At 47.2% G+C, this 14,934-nt stretch overlaps 1 protein-coding gene across 1 annotated transcript; it reads left to right on the top strand.

Moving 5' to 3' along the window:
• Positions 1–5,513: 5,513 nt before the first annotated feature.
• Positions 5,514–14,724, top strand: SELENBP1 (selenium binding protein 1). The gene is made up of 12 exons (XM_043962639.1): positions 5,514–5,595; positions 8,220–8,273; positions 8,511–8,623; positions 9,024–9,209; positions 9,779–9,899; positions 10,913–11,095; positions 11,429–11,607; positions 12,508–12,586; positions 12,681–12,802; positions 13,146–13,238; positions 13,441–13,559; positions 14,246–14,724. The coding sequence occupies exons 1-12, from the start codon at positions 5,592–5,594 to the stop codon at positions 14,406–14,408; spliced, it is 1,416 nt and encodes a 471-aa protein (XP_043818574.1). The 5' UTR covers positions 5,514–5,591; the 3' UTR covers positions 14,409–14,724.
• The last annotated feature ends 210 nt before the right edge of the window (positions 14,725–14,934 follow it).

Here is a 14,934-nt window from a genome sequence, read left to right as displayed (position 1 = left end):
CAGAGACAGCAATATTGTTTGATGAAGAATTGTGAAAGACTTAACTATCCTCATTAATATAATGATCCAAGGGGGCAGCTAGGTGGTGCAGTGGATAAAGCACCAACCCTGGAGTCCAGACCACCTGAGTTCAAATCCCCCCTCAGACACGTGATACTAGCTGTGTGACCCTGGGAAAGTCACTTAACCCTCATTGCCCCGCCAAAAAAGAAAAAAAGAAAGTTGTATTGTAACACAATGATCCAAGACAATCCCAAAGTACTATTGATGAAACATACTATCCACCTCCAGAGAAAGAACTGATATTGATGGGACACAGACTGAAGCACGCTATTTTTCACTTTCTTTCATTTTTTTCTTTTATTCAAGTTTTCTTGAATAAATGACTAATATGGTAATGTTTTACACAATTGCACATGTATAATCCATATCTGATTGTTTACCACCTCAGGGAGGGGAGAGGAGAGGGAGGGGAGGAGGGATAAAAATTGAAACTCAAAACTATAAATAAAAAAATGTTTATTATTTAAATAAAGGAATGAAAATAAAAAAGAAAGAAAAAGCTGTCTACGATGAGTGCTTCCACTCACTTCCTCACCTCTCATTCCTTTCTTAACCCTCTGTAATCTGGTTTCCAACCTCATCATTCCATTAAAACTACTCTCACTAAATATTCCCATATAGACCCAGATATTTATAGCAAAATAGGAAACAAAGTGGACGTCCACCAATTAGGGAATGATTAAGAAGTTGAGGTACATAGATGTAATGGAATATTACTGCAAGATATGGTGAATATAATGCATTTAGGGAAGCAAGGAAAAATGTATACAATCTGGTGCAAAGTAAAGAAAGCAGCATCAAGAAAATGACACCTACAGTGACCATGACCAAGGCTGTGCTGGAGCCAGCAAACATCCAGAAAGACTGATTATTACATTTTCAGTGTGAGCATTTAGCCCCCAGAAATGGACAAACTCTACCAATCAGAGCTTGTTATATTATTTTGTTGACTGTCCAGACTAAAGAAAGCGATGGGGAAAATGTTAATAATACAGATTAGGGGCAGCTAGGTGGTGCAATGGATAAGGCTCTAGCCTTGGATTCAGGAGGACCTGAGTTCAAACCCAGCCTCAGACACTTACCAGCTGTGTGACCCTGGGCCAGTCACTTAAACCCTATTGCCCTGCAAAAAAAAAAAAAAACCACAGATTAAATTTAAAAGTGTGTCCTGCACATTTTTTGTGGTTTTTTTTCCCCCCCAGGAGAGCTGGTTGTTAAACATTTCCCGCCATACCTGTAACTGGGACAGTGTAATCAGAAAAAAAAACAAACCATAAAACAATCAAAAGTGAATATTGCAAAATTAAAAAGGTATCAGGCCTGAAATGTCTCTGTTAGACATGGAGATAGAAGACACCCTGAAATATATTCCTCTGCAGAGTTGGAAGATCCAAGGGTGTGAAACAGCATATATTTTTAGATGTTTTCAATGTATTAATTATTTTTGCTGGTTTTTCTTTTTTTCCCCTCTAAAAATATTATTTGCTATAGGAGATGACTCTGGAAGTAAGGGGAAGGGAGAGGTACTGAGAGAAATTTTGGCGATGTACAAAAACAAGATATCAATTAAAAATTATTTAAATAAAAAATATTCTCTCCAAAGTTATCTAATGGCTTCATCTCAGTCCTCATCCTCCTTGACCTTTCTGCCGCATTTAACATAGTTGACCATGTTCTCTTCCTGGATACTCTCTCCTCCCTAAGAATTCATGACACCTAGCCCCTTCCTATCTCTTTCCACTCTTCTTCCACATTGCTCTCTTCCATGCCCTCCCACGGCCCAGCCAAAGTGGCCTTCTCCCCAATTCCTCATACATATTGCTCCATCCTCCAACTCCATGGCTTTACACCAGCTCTTTCCTATGCTTGGTCCACTCTCCCTCCTCACCTCAGCCTCTTAAAATCTGTGGCTATCTTTCAGACTCAGCTCAAACACCACCTTCTAATGAGCACTTTTCCCATTGGACTCCCCAAACTGCCCTGAGGTTCTAGCTGTTCTGCAGGTAACTTGTATGCTCCCTGAAGGCAAGGACTGTTTTGGGGTTTTCTTTATATCCCCAATGCTTACTTAGCACCGTAACAATTGTCTTACTGCTCTATACTAGATATAAACTCCTAGAAATTGCAACTAGTTGGGAATAAAAAAAAAGAAAGAAAGAATTCGCTAATGAGGTGGCATTTGGGTTAGGCCCTGAGGAATGAGTTGGATTTTAACAGATAGATCCGGAAAGGGAAGGCACTTGAGACTTAAGGAACAGCATGGCCCAAAAGGCTTGGTAACATGAAATCACAAAATGCAAAGTTTAGGGAAGAGCTAGTATAGACCAGCTTGGCTGAATGTCAGCATAGGGGAGTAGCAGTGAAAAATAAATATGGAAAGTGAGGGAAGGACAGAGGGGCCAAAGCGTGGAAGCTAAACAGTTTGGGTTTTAATAACAATAATAATGATTATTACTATAACTAACATTTATATAAGTGCTCATTATGTCCCCCTCTTTCCTAAACAGTGTAACTCACAGGGCTCTACATGCAATAGACCCATAATAAGTGGGGGTGGGAACAAGGCTCCTAGATGGGGCCGTGTGTACTGGACCACATGCTTTCTCACTCTGAGGTCCCAGCTAACCCCTGAGGGCCCCGCTTTGTCTCCTGCTCATCCTGGCTGGTTTAGTGAGCCCACAATTAGCTCAATGATAATCTTAGACCTCATTTTTTCTGGCACCCCAACTCTCTAGCTCTATAAAACCCCACCCTGCAGCTTTCATCTAAGGAGATTAAAGTGTTTCTTGCACACAAAAAGTTACTCCTTGGGCTTCAGTAGGTTTCTGGGAAATGGGAGCATAAATGGAGCCAGGGTCATTCCTGCTAAGGAGCCAGCTTGTGGGCCTCCAAAGTCAAGGGAAAGTTGGGCAAGTCACCTCTGCCTTCTCTTCGCCTTGGTCGCTTCCTTTGGCAAGCTTCAGAGTGCCAGGCTTGTCTCTAGTATGTGTAGCAAAGTGAATGAATGAGAAGGTCCCTTCTGTTTGCTGTACCCCATCTCTGCTGTGAGTCTTTAGCTCATCTCTCTTTTCATCCATTTGTTCAACAAATAGCATAGGCAAGGGACTGTTGGAGGGCAGTGGGTGGATAAAAAGATGAATCGGGCATAACCCCTGCCCTCAGGGAGCATATAACATGGTGGGGGAGCTATGACAAGCACATAAATTACTATCAGGCATGATCATTACCTAAAGGTAGGTACTGCTCACTATACAGTTTTCCAGGGGAAGGAATTGCAACACCAAAGAAAGGATTTGTTCATTTGGGGGGGGGGGTACATTAAAAATAACATTAATGATTCCATTTTGCCTTTATCCACCATTTTATGAAGCTATTTTTGTTTACTCTGTGAAGTTTCAACAGCTTAAAAGTCACCTGACTTTGGAGAAGCCCCACCGGATTTAAGGAATGTCACAAAATGACCCCTTTCCCTCTCACCTCAGTGTCTCCCAATCCCCTCCACCAATAAGCAACCAGGTGTCTCAATCCTTATAATTGTTTTTTACTCCCTCCAAACTGCATTTTAACTGTAAAGAAAGAAAGCAAGGTCCTAGGTCTTTGGCCAACAAGAGCCTTGAACCTGGTTTGTTTCTGCAACTGCATGCACTGCTAAATGAACCATTGTCCAGATGTAATTACTCGGTTCCTTTATTCCACAGCTAACAGTTGGACCCTAAGGAATGAGTTGAATTTTAACAGCTATATATGGAAAGGGAAGACACAGCAGACTTAAGGAACAGCATGGCCAAAGGCTTGGTAACATGAAATCACAAGATGCATTTAGGAAAGAGCTAGTATAGACCAGCTTGGCTGAAGTCCAGCATATGGGAGTAGGAGTAAAAAATAAATATGGAAAAGTAGGAAGGTAGAAAGGAGCCTAAGCAAGAAGGGCTTTGAACACCAAGCTAAAGAGCTTGGATTTTAATAATAACAATAATCATCATAATCATAACTAATATTTCTATAAGTGCTTGCTATGTGCCAGGCAGTACACTAAGTGCTTTACAAATATCTCATTTGATGCTCACAACAGCCCCCCTTTTTGCAGTTGAGGAACCTGAGACAAACAGAGGTTAAGTGATTTGCCCAAGGTCACACAACTAGTAAGTGTCTGAGGCTAGATTTGAAGTCAGGTCTTCCTAATTCCAAGCTTATTGCCATCCACACATTATCTATCTGGCAAGGGTGAGTCTTTGAAATATTTGACCAGAGAAGTGATGTGATCAAAGATGTGCTTTAGAAAGATAGATGAAACACTCATGTGGATAAAGCACCGGCCCTGGATTCAGGAGGACCTGAGTTCAAAGCCGGCCTCAGACACTTAACACTTACTAGCTGTGTGACCCTGGGCAAGTCACTTAACCCCCATTGCCTCTCAAAAAAAAAAAAAAGAAAGAAAAAAGAAACACTCATGTCAAGGAGATGGGGGAAGGGAGAGAGAGAATAAGAGTTAGAAGTCTAATTAGCTACCTCCCCTTTCACAACTTTCCCTCCATTAATTGGGACACTTGTCCCTCAGTCTGTTAGACCGTTGGGCTCTATAGCCTTTAGCAGGTCTTTGAGTGACAATACGAGTGACTATTATTGTCATTATTAACACCACCAGGAGTAGCCCTCAGGAAGCTGTTACCTAGGTCTGAGTGACCCAGGGGCAAAGGAGAGTGTTCCCATTTTATAGAAGGGCAGACCAAGACCAGGGAACTTAATTGTCTTGCCACAACTAGGCCTGGGGAGTTGGCAATGTTCTCCATATCATATCCCCTAGCCCTCAGGGACTTGAAAAAAATTGGGCTGGGAGATGAGGGGGTGGCAGATACTTTTCCTTCTACTTCCACCTCCTGGAAGAGGAGAAGGCAATAAAGATGATAATAATAGGGAGACTTGGCTTTCTCTCCATCTCAAAACCCAACATTAACCCCTTTGTGGTCAGATAGAACCTGGTCCCCTCTACCTAACCCTAGATGGGGTGAAGGTTAGAGGGAGGCTTGGAAATGGTGTGTCAGTGGAGGGCAGCAGAGCCTTAGTGTGAAGGATGGACATTAGGCCTGTTCCCTGGACCATTTGGATGGGGGGGGGGAGGGGAGAAGGTTCTACTGGGGCCAGAGGGCCTCGGGTGTGAGAAGAGAATCCGAGAAAAGAACAGAAAAAAGCAACCTAGAGCCATGCCCCCCAAACCCTGTGGGAACCCAAGGGTGACTGTGTGTACATTTCCATGCGAGGTGTCCCTCTCCCTCCTCCTCCTCCTCCTCTTCCTCCCTGACCCTTCCCCCACCCTTTAATTCAAACAAATGCCAGAAGGCCCCTACCGCTAGGAAAAGGCCTAGCCAGCTAGCAGCTGCCTGTGCTCCTTTCCCCTGGCCCCATGCCCAGGACCTCCCCTGCTCCACCCCCCATCAGTTACATAAATTCCCTTCCCTCTGCCCCTTCTCACTCAACAATTGCAGCCTCTACCAGCTACAGCCAGACTTTACAGAGCAGAGGTGAACAGCATGGGTAAGAGAAAGGCCACTTTCCCCTCTTTCCCCTCCACCATGACAGACACTGGGAAAACTCAGGGGAGCCTGGGCCCTCCACTTTCCTCCCCATGTTGTTCCTCTCTCCCCTTCAGCCCAGTGGGCATATTGTGGGTATCAGGAAAGGCAGAGGGCAAAGTCCTTATCAGACTTTTCTTTCCCTCCCGGTTCACCTGTGCCTGGGATCGCTAGACTATGTCCTGCCAGTGTTAGGAGAAACCTTTGGAAAGTCCATTCACTCTCCCTGCTTCTGAAATTATCATCAACCCATCCACAAGGCCAGCCATTGACCTTATGTGGCCTCAACTAGATGGAGGAGTAGCATGGGCAGTGTACTCTCTCCAGGGTCAGTGAACCCAAGAATCACACTCTGACCCCTTCCCAACCATGGGTCTGGTCAGCCTAGATGCCCTAGGTCATGTAGGGAGAGGAAATCAATGGCCAGCCCTTGTAGGCTTCAGGTCTCCCTCTCTTTGTTCAAATAGTCCAGTCCTGATTTATTAACCCCCATCTGGTGGACAGCACCGGGCAATAGAGTTGTGGTTGGCACCTATGATAATGTGAAGTTCTTGTCCCTAGCAGTGTTAGCTACAGGGGCTGGAGGCTTGTCAGTATGCCCAGAGGGTATCCTAGTTGGGGTAGGGATGGGGGGCTGGAATTGATTCTCATCCAGTGTCTGGAACCTCTGAAAGGCTGATGGAGGAGCTAGAAGTGGGTCGGTGGGAAGGGAGAACCCAAGATAAGCAGCTATTCTTCCTGCACCCATGCTTCCCTGCTACCTTGGAGAGATCAGTCTCTTCATGACTCCTTTTGGGGGTTTCTTGGCAAAGAGACTCCAATGGTTTGCTGCCTCCTACAGTTCATTTGACAGATGAGAAAACTGAGGCAAACAGGTTTGAGTGACTTGCCCAGAGTCACACAGCCTGTAAGTGTCTGAGGTTAAATTTGAATTCAGGTCTTCCTGACTCCAGGCCTGGCACTCAATCCACTGTGCCTCCGGGCTGTCCTGCACCTTGGAAAGACAAAACCTGTTTTTTTTGTCTCTGATTCTCTCCAACTCCCTTCTAGTCTCATTTGTCTTTGTGTCCCAGTATTTCTGCCTTTATATCTTAGAGTCTCTATCCCTTTCTTCTTGTGCCCAGCACTCTCCCCTGTAACGAGCTAAACTGTCATGGGGAGGCCATAAAGTGGTCAAACAGGTCTCCTTAATTCCATTCTCTGTGATCCCTCCCAAGCTCCACCCAAGTGGGACCTTGCCAGAAGAGAGATTCGATTCCGGACCCTACATCCCACTAGTTCTTTTGCAGCCATAGCCCTGTGGATGCTCTCCACTCACCAGGGCAAGGTTCACATCATGAGAGTCATAACTGTAGGAACTCAGCAAAGATTGCCTCTCGCTCTGCTGGCTTCCCCAAATCTGAGTTCCCTTGCTCCTGAAGCAGAGGCCAGATTAACTGTGATGCAAGTTGGGGTTTGAACTGGGATCAGTTCTCCTTCTTTCCTCTTCTGCCCTCTATCCACACCCCGGGGGGCTCTTTCCCAATTTGCAGTTCTTCTCTCCAGGCCTTGCAAGCTCATTTCCAAAGCCCAAACTGTGGGGTATCTAGCAGCTGCATAAGTGGATATCTCTGCCAAAAATAATTCCTTTCCCCTGGAATCATTCTGTAATATCTTATCCCTAACCCCACCCCAATCATTGGCACCACCACCCTCCCCAGAAACCATACCATGGCATTCTGGGAATGAGTGGTGCCATCTTCTACAGCAAAACTTCTTAAACTGTGGGGGGCGTAACTGGATGTGAGGGTGGTGACAAATCTGGCAACAGTAAAAGGTTACGTATACCTATTTTATTTATCCATATACCCAGGGTTGCAAAAAATTTCTCAAGCAAAGAAGGGTCATAAGTGGAAAAAGTTGAAGAAGCCCTGTTCTATAGATCATCCCTAAGCTGCAATAGCCCCTTAGACCTCCTGGACACGGCTGGACTATCTCTCTTTCTTTCTTTCTTTCTTTCTTTCTTTCTTTTTTTATTATTTTTTAAACCGGGGGTGGGGGGAGTTGTTGTTGTTTTTTTATGAGGCAATTGGGGTTAAGTGACTTGCCCAGGGTCACACAGCTAGTAAGTGTTAAGTGTCTGAGGCTGGATTTGAACTCAGGTCCTCCTGGCTCCAGGGTCGGTGCTCTATCTACTGCGCCACCTAGCTGCCCTCTGGACTATCTCTTTCAAAGCCATTGTGTCCAGGCTTCTAGTTATGTAATGTGGGGTCCTTGGCAAAAAGCCCCAGGAAGAACAGAGTATTGCCTAACCACCCCTGGTGTGGGTCCCACTAAGGAGTTTACTTTTGTGTGATCTCTCCCAGAGTTCAGAGGATTACTGAGACTCCTCTGAGATTCTGGAGGAGATTATCAGCAACTTCCTGGATTCTTCCCCTTTAGACACAGGGTTATTCCCCCACCCCTTCCTATCATTCCAATGGAGAATAATGGAGGAAGGGTGAAGATGGAGAGGGAGAGGGGGAAACAGAACCAGATGAGCCTGAGCTGATGTCTAGCAGGGCTATAAAGCCCCTCTCTAATCATGACTTTCTGTTTCTTTCACAGCTAAATGTGAAAAATGTGGCCCAGGCTATCCTACTCCTATGGATGCTATGAAAGGCACGTATATCTACTCTCCCAAGGCTGTCAGCCCTTGAAGCGGGTCAGGCAGCCAGCTGTGACCCTCTGCTGAATGAGGAGGACTTGGCTCCATGTTTCCCTGCCTCTTCTCCTGGGCTCCCTTCCTCTCCCTCCATAGTGCCACTTCTCAGACCTCCCCTAGTTCCCTCTGCCTTGGCCTCCACCCCGCTAGGCCTGATTAGGCTGACCCTCATTGTTTATTCTTTGATATATCAGGGCCCAGAGAGGAGCTTCTCTACCTGCCCTGCATCTATCGAAACACAGGCATAGAGGCCCCGGACTACTTGGCCACTGTTGATGTGGACCCCAAGTCTCCTTACTACAGCCAGGTGAGATCCAGCGGTGGGCCTCAGGGGACGGCCTGCGGCTCTCCCACTCATCCCCTTCCCCCTCACCAAGGCACCATCCAAAATCTGGGCATTGGGCAGCTAGGTGGCGCAGTGGGTAAAGTACCAGCCCTGGATTCAGGAGGATCTGAGTTCAAATCCGGCCTCAGACACTTGACACTTACTAGCTGTGTGACCCTGGGCAAGTCACTTAACACCCATTGCCCCGCAAAAAAAAAAAAAAAAAATCTGGGCATACCCTTGCTGTCTTATCTCCATCTGACTTGCTCCAACTTGGTGTCTCAGTCACATCTCACCTCTTTCTCAGTTTGGGGGGGGCAGCTTTTGGATAAAAACTCTTTGCTCCTTCCCCTCCTCAGCCTCTCCCCCTCTTTGTTCTCAGGTGATACACAGGCTACCAGTGCCACACCTGAAAGATGAGCTGCACCATTCAGGTTGGAACACCTGCAGCAGCTGCTTTGCAGACAGCAGCAAATCCCGCACCAAGCTCATCCTGCCCAGCCTCATCTCTTCACGCATCTATGTGGTGGACGTGGCCTCAGAGCCCAGGGCCCCAAAGCTGCATAAGGCAGGTTCCCCTCTCATCCTGGCCCGGACCGAGTACCCACAATGTCCCACCTTCCCTAGCCTGCCTGAGCACCCCCACCTTCTGCTCCCGGGGAAAGGGAGAACTGCCCCAAATAGATTTCTCACATTCTCTTTAGCGGGAAGTTTCCCACTGCAGTAGGAAGGAGGAAAATAAGATCTTAGAAGTGGGAGATAAGGAATAGGGGAAGCCTGGGGAGAGATATCTGGAGATATCTCTCTGTACAGGATAGCTGGGGGCATGGAAGATAGACCCAAAGACAGAACCCAGGGTGGGATTAGGAACCACTGTGCTCTTTACACAGCAATCCAGGCTTCCAAGACCTGTTATGCCCCCTCTCCCTAGAGAGGTGATCTCTAGAATGGGAAGGTGAGTTTCTGATGTTCTAATTAAGCTTTGGGAGATAACTGCCTCATCCCTGCCCCATTTCTCTGAAGTATGTAAAACCACATTTTGAAGAAGTTGAATGGAAATAGGGAAGGCATGAGGATGGTGGGGAGAACACCTGAGCCACACTGATTACTGACTCCCTACCCTCAACTCCCATCCAGGTTGTGGAGCCCACAGAAGTGAAGTCTAAGTGTGACCTGGCCTACCTACACACCAGCCACTGTCTGCCCAGTGGGGAGGTGATGATCAGTGCCCTGGGGGATGCCAAGGGCAATGCTAAAGGTACTAAGGTTGCTGGGACACAAAAGGGAAGGAATCTTGTGCACTGGAATTTCTCTTAGGGTAGAGCAGAACCTATATGTCTATGGTGGGGTAGCAGAGGCAAGGTGAGAACTGGGTTCACACCTGGATGCTGGGGAACAACCTGAGTTGCCTCTAACCTATTAAATGAGTGAATGATAAAGCACTTCAGTGCTTACTTTCATGCCAAGCAGGGTGTCAAGTGCTAGGAACCCAAACAGAAAAGGCAAGCCCCCCCACCCCCGCCCCAAGGAGCCCATAGTCTAATGAGGGAGACAAAGGCAAAAACAGTGCCTCCCTTCACTGATGATGGCCTTAGTGATCAGTGAAGGGAGGCACTGTTTTTGCCTTTGTCTCCCCAGCACTTTACACAATGCCTGGCATGTAGTAGGTGCTTAATAAATGCTTGTTGACTTGGTCTGGCAGGCATCACTCTTCCTGGGACTCTAGCTGACCTGCCTCAAAATGGTGGTCAGGAGTCAGTGGTGGTGATGGTAGTGGCAAGAACAGTGGGCCTCTACTAGGGTATTAGAATGCTGTGAAAGGGAGGTAGGGAAGACTTCCTATCAACTGGGACCTTGGTCAACTCATTTAATTCCTACAAACCTGTCTCTTCATCTGTAAAACTAGAAGGCTTGAACTACGAAGTCTTAAGATTCTAAGAATGGGAGACCCATTGGGAAACCCAGAGGAAGGGCATCTATCTTCTTAGCACTCAGTATATGGGAAGAACTACCTATCTTTGAGGGCCAAGAAGCAAAGGAATGCTATCATAAGGTAGCAGGGACCACATAATCTGTTTCCTTTCTGAAACCTCTCAGTTTACGGAACCAAGATATTACAATGTGAGGGGAGAGATAGTACTGGGAGATAAGATATTGGGGATCTAACGGTGCCCACAAGCAGATGTAGACACCCATACACATGTACAGGGCTAGATTCTGGAGTGGGATGGGTCTGCACGTTAACTTTCCTGTGATGTCTTCCCTCCCCAGGAGGGTTTGTACTGCTAGATGGGGAGACATTTGAGGTGAAAGGGACATGGCAGAAGCCTGGAGGTGCTGCTCGAATGGGCTATGACTTCTGGTATCAGCCTCGGCACAACGTCCTAATCAGCACCGAGTGGGCTGCCCCCAACGTGTTCAAGGATGGCTTCAACCCTGCAGATGTCTCTGCTGGTGAGGGGTCTCTCCATGTTTCATATGCCCTCTTACCCTACTCCCAAACCCTGGATCTCATTTCTCAGTCCTCCCAATTTTCACATTCCTGGACTGTAGACTTTTGGGGACAGGGCCTAGGGGGTGCTGAATGGTCTTTCCTCCATTCTAACCTTGGCTCTGATTTGCTATTTTCTCTCTTCCTAGGACCTTTTGCCCCTGCTCCAACTTCTTGCCTTTGTCCTTAGCCTCACTCACCTCTGTCCTCTCTCACCCCTCCACCCCATGCCTGTGTCCTGGGAACTAAAGATTCCCTGCCCTCCTCTCTGTGCCCTAACCCTCCATCCCTCTCAGGGCTGTATGGGAGCCAGCTGCATGTCTGGGACTGGCAGCGTCGGGAGCTTGTACAGACTCTACAGATGCAGGACGGGATAATCCCTTTGGAGATCCGATTTTTGCATGACCCAGCTGCCTCCCAGGGCTTTGTGGGCTGTGCCCTCAGTTCTAATATCCAGCGTTTCTACAAGACTGAGGTGAGTGGGATACTACTGTACTGTGAGAAATGATGAACAGGTTGTTGTTTTTTTTCTTTTGGTGAGGCAATTGGGGTTAAGTGACTTGCCCAGGGTCACACAGCTAGTAAGTCTCAAGTGTCTTGAGGCCGGATTTGAACTCAGGTACTCCTGACTCCAGGGCCGGTGCTCTATCCACTGTGCCACCTAGCTGCCCCTGAACAGGTTGGTTTTAGAAAAACATGAAAAAAATTGCAGGACATAATGCAGAGTGAAATGAACAGAACCAAGAGAGTATACCGTAACAGCAATACTTTCAAAGAGTGAATGACTCAGCTATTCTGAGTACTATGATCATTCAAATCCATTACAGAGGACTTGGGAAGGAAAATGCTATCCATCTCCAGAGAAAGAACTGATATATAGACGTATGCATGGTACACTTCTACATATTAGTCATCTTCCATCACGTCTGATGCTTTTCGACCCCCTTTGGGGGTTTTCTTTGCAAAGACACTGGTTCCACATATATATCAAATGTTGGCCTTCTCTAATGTGTGGTTGGGAGGGAGGGAGAAAACTTGGAAATCAAAATGTAACCCCCCGCAAATTAATTTTTAACAAGAATGAAGTTAGGAATTACCCTTCCCATTAACCTTCATATCCCCCATTCTCAGACTCATATCAAATCCTTCTAGAAGAAAACAAGGCCACAGTTGTACCGACACCACCCCTACCTGCACATTGCCATGGTCTTTGGCCTCATAACACACTCAATACCTGCCAACACAGCAGGTGTTCCATAAATACTTGGTAACCAGCTTTTCCCTTCTTCCAATCTGTGGGGGTCTGAGTCTGTCTCCATTTCTCCCCACCCCTCCTGGTTCCTGAACTTCCTGGTTCTCTTCACCTCCCCTACAGGGAGGGAAGTGGGCAGTTGAAAAGGTGATCCAGGTGCCAAACAAGAAAGTGGAGGGATGGATGCTGCCCGACATGCCAGGTACACCCCAAGGGTCGGGCTGGATGGAGGTGTGGCATGTCACTGCTTCCTGGAGGTGGGGAATCTAGGCATCATCTTTTTCCCCTCCCATCAGGCCTAATCACGGATATTCTCCTGTCGCTGGATGATCGGTTCCTATACTTCAGCAACTGGGTACACGGTGACGTGAGGCAGTATGACATCTCAGACCCTCGAAGGCCCCGCCTAGTTGGACAGGTTGGAGAGCTGGGGAGGGACCTATCACAGGGGAGAAGGGAAGGACAGAGCAGAGGAAAACCAAAGGGAAATGGAAATTGGAGAAAAGGGGATGTGATGTGGGAAAGGGGGCGGGGGAAGGAAAGGTTTATGAGAAGAGAAGGAATGAGGAGAGAAGGAAAAGCAAGAAGCCTGTGTGGGATGGCAAGGAGAGCTGACCGGGGAGAGTGGAAAGGGATACCAGGCAACAATGCTAAGGGGAACAGCTGTAGGTTTGGGACAGGGAGATGGGATCAGCGGGCTGGACACAGCTCAAAGATATGGAGAGGTCAGTCACCTTCTGCATCACCTCTGTCTGAATCAGATATTCCTTGGGGGCAGCATTGTTCGGGGAGGCCCTGTTCGAGTCTTAGAGGATAAGGAACTGAAGTGTCAACCAGAACCCTTGGTGATCAAGGTAAAAGCACCACCCTCTTCCCTTGGAGATGGAGAGCTCCCACAATGCCCCTCACAAAAGCCATCACAGAGGCCTTGGAGCCTGACAGATGAGCAATTTCCCTCTCTCTACCCTCCCTGGGGAGGAAGGAGGAAAAGAAGAGAGAGGGTGTCTAGACATGTCTCAGCCGAGGCTGTTGGGATCTTTGTGCTCCGTCCCCTAGGGTAAGAAGGTTCAAGGAGGTCCCCAGATGATCCAGCTCAGCTTGGATGGACGGCGTCTCTATGTCACGACCTCCCTGTACAGTGCTTGGGATAAGCAGTTCTACCCTGACCTCATTAAGTAAGAACCAAGGGGCAGCTAGGTGGCAAGGTGGATAAAGCACCGGCCCTGGAGTCAGGAGGACCTGAGTTCAAATCCAGCCTCAGACACTTAACACTTACTAGCTGTGTGACCCTGGGCAAGTCACTTAACCCCAATTGCCTTACCAGAAAAAAAAAAATTCAACTCATTCAAGTGAGAACCAGCCTCTCTTCCCCAATCCCTTTCCCTCCCTGTCTACCACCCACCCACCCCAAGGAAACCCTTTCCTGTAAGGAAACCCACTCTCCTATATTCCCTAAGTAGAAACCCAACTCCCATGATTGTCCTGATAATTCTCTCCTATATGTTATCCCACTGGGGAGAAAAATTCTCATGGATTGGTGAAGGGGAAGGAGGTTAGAGGGGACAGAGGTTAGAGGGGAAGGGAGTGAAAAAGAGAATCACAAAGGTTGGAGACCTTTTTACTTTCTCCTTATCCCATATATCTATCCCTTTTTGAAAAAAAAATATTTAATTGTATTTTATTTTTTCCCAATAGCATGTAAAGATAGTCTTCAACATTCATTTTTTGTAATATTTTGAGTTCCAAATTTTTCTCCCTCTTTCTCCTCCCTCCCCCCTCCCCAAGACCAAAGGCAATCTGCTATAGGTTATACAGTATAATCGTGTTCAACATATTTCCATATCTCTCCCTTTTCTTCCAGGGAGGGCTCAGTGATGCTGCAGATTGATGTGGACACAGACAACGGGGGCCTGACACTGAACCGTGACTTCCTGGTAGATTTTGGGAAGGAACCCCTGGGTCCAGCCCTAGCCCATGAGCTCCGCTACCCCGGGGGTGACTGCAGCTCTGACATCTGGCTCTGAAGCCTGGCCCTCCCCTACTACTGAGCCCACACTCCTCAGGCTTGGCAGGGCCTAGGCCTCTGGGTGGGGCCCTTTGTTCCTTCCCCAAAGCCTTCTGACTTCCTCCCTTTCCTACCCCACCAGAGCCCTTGTGGGGAGCGGGGAATCTGGTTTGGAATCTTGAGAAGTGACGTCCTCTTTTTGATCCCTGATTGTATTTTGCTCATTATCTGCTATTTTTATATGGTTTTCTTGGTTGACCTTGGTGTTGCCATTATCTCCCCATGCCCCCACTGCCATATGTGGTGAGTATTCAGGAATAAACCAAATGCTTTTCTTCCAGTCTTTCATAATTGAGGGAGGGAGGCATTTGCTGACATCCATTCCCAGCAAGGGTGGCCCTTTATGCTTCGGGCAAGGAAGCATACAGAGATTTATGAGCTTGTAAACCCACCTCCACATTTAAGTTATCTGTGTCTAGTTAGCCTGAGCAATTAGAGCATAGTGCTAATGAGGCTAAAATCACTGACCCGTTAATTACCTTTGC

This window comes from Dromiciops gliroides, chromosome 4 (assembly GCF_019393635.1).
Source record: "Dromiciops gliroides isolate mDroGli1 chromosome 4, mDroGli1.pri, whole genome shotgun sequence".
NCBI lineage: Eukaryota > Metazoa > Chordata > Mammalia > Microbiotheria > Microbiotheriidae > Dromiciops > Dromiciops gliroides.
The sequence above is the reverse complement of the archived record's forward strand: the minus strand, read 5'-3'. Positions and strand labels throughout refer to the sequence as shown.

Coding starts and splice junctions, on each gene's coding strand:
- SELENBP1 (XM_043962639.1), top strand. Junction 8,274..8,510: donor TCCTATGGATGCTATGAAAG/GCACGTATATCT, acceptor TTGATATATCAG/GGCCCAGAGAGGAGCTTCTC. Junction 11,096..11,428: donor CCCTGCAGATGTCTCTGCTG/GTGAGGGGTCTC, acceptor CATCCCTCTCAG/GGCTGTATGGGAGCCAGCTG.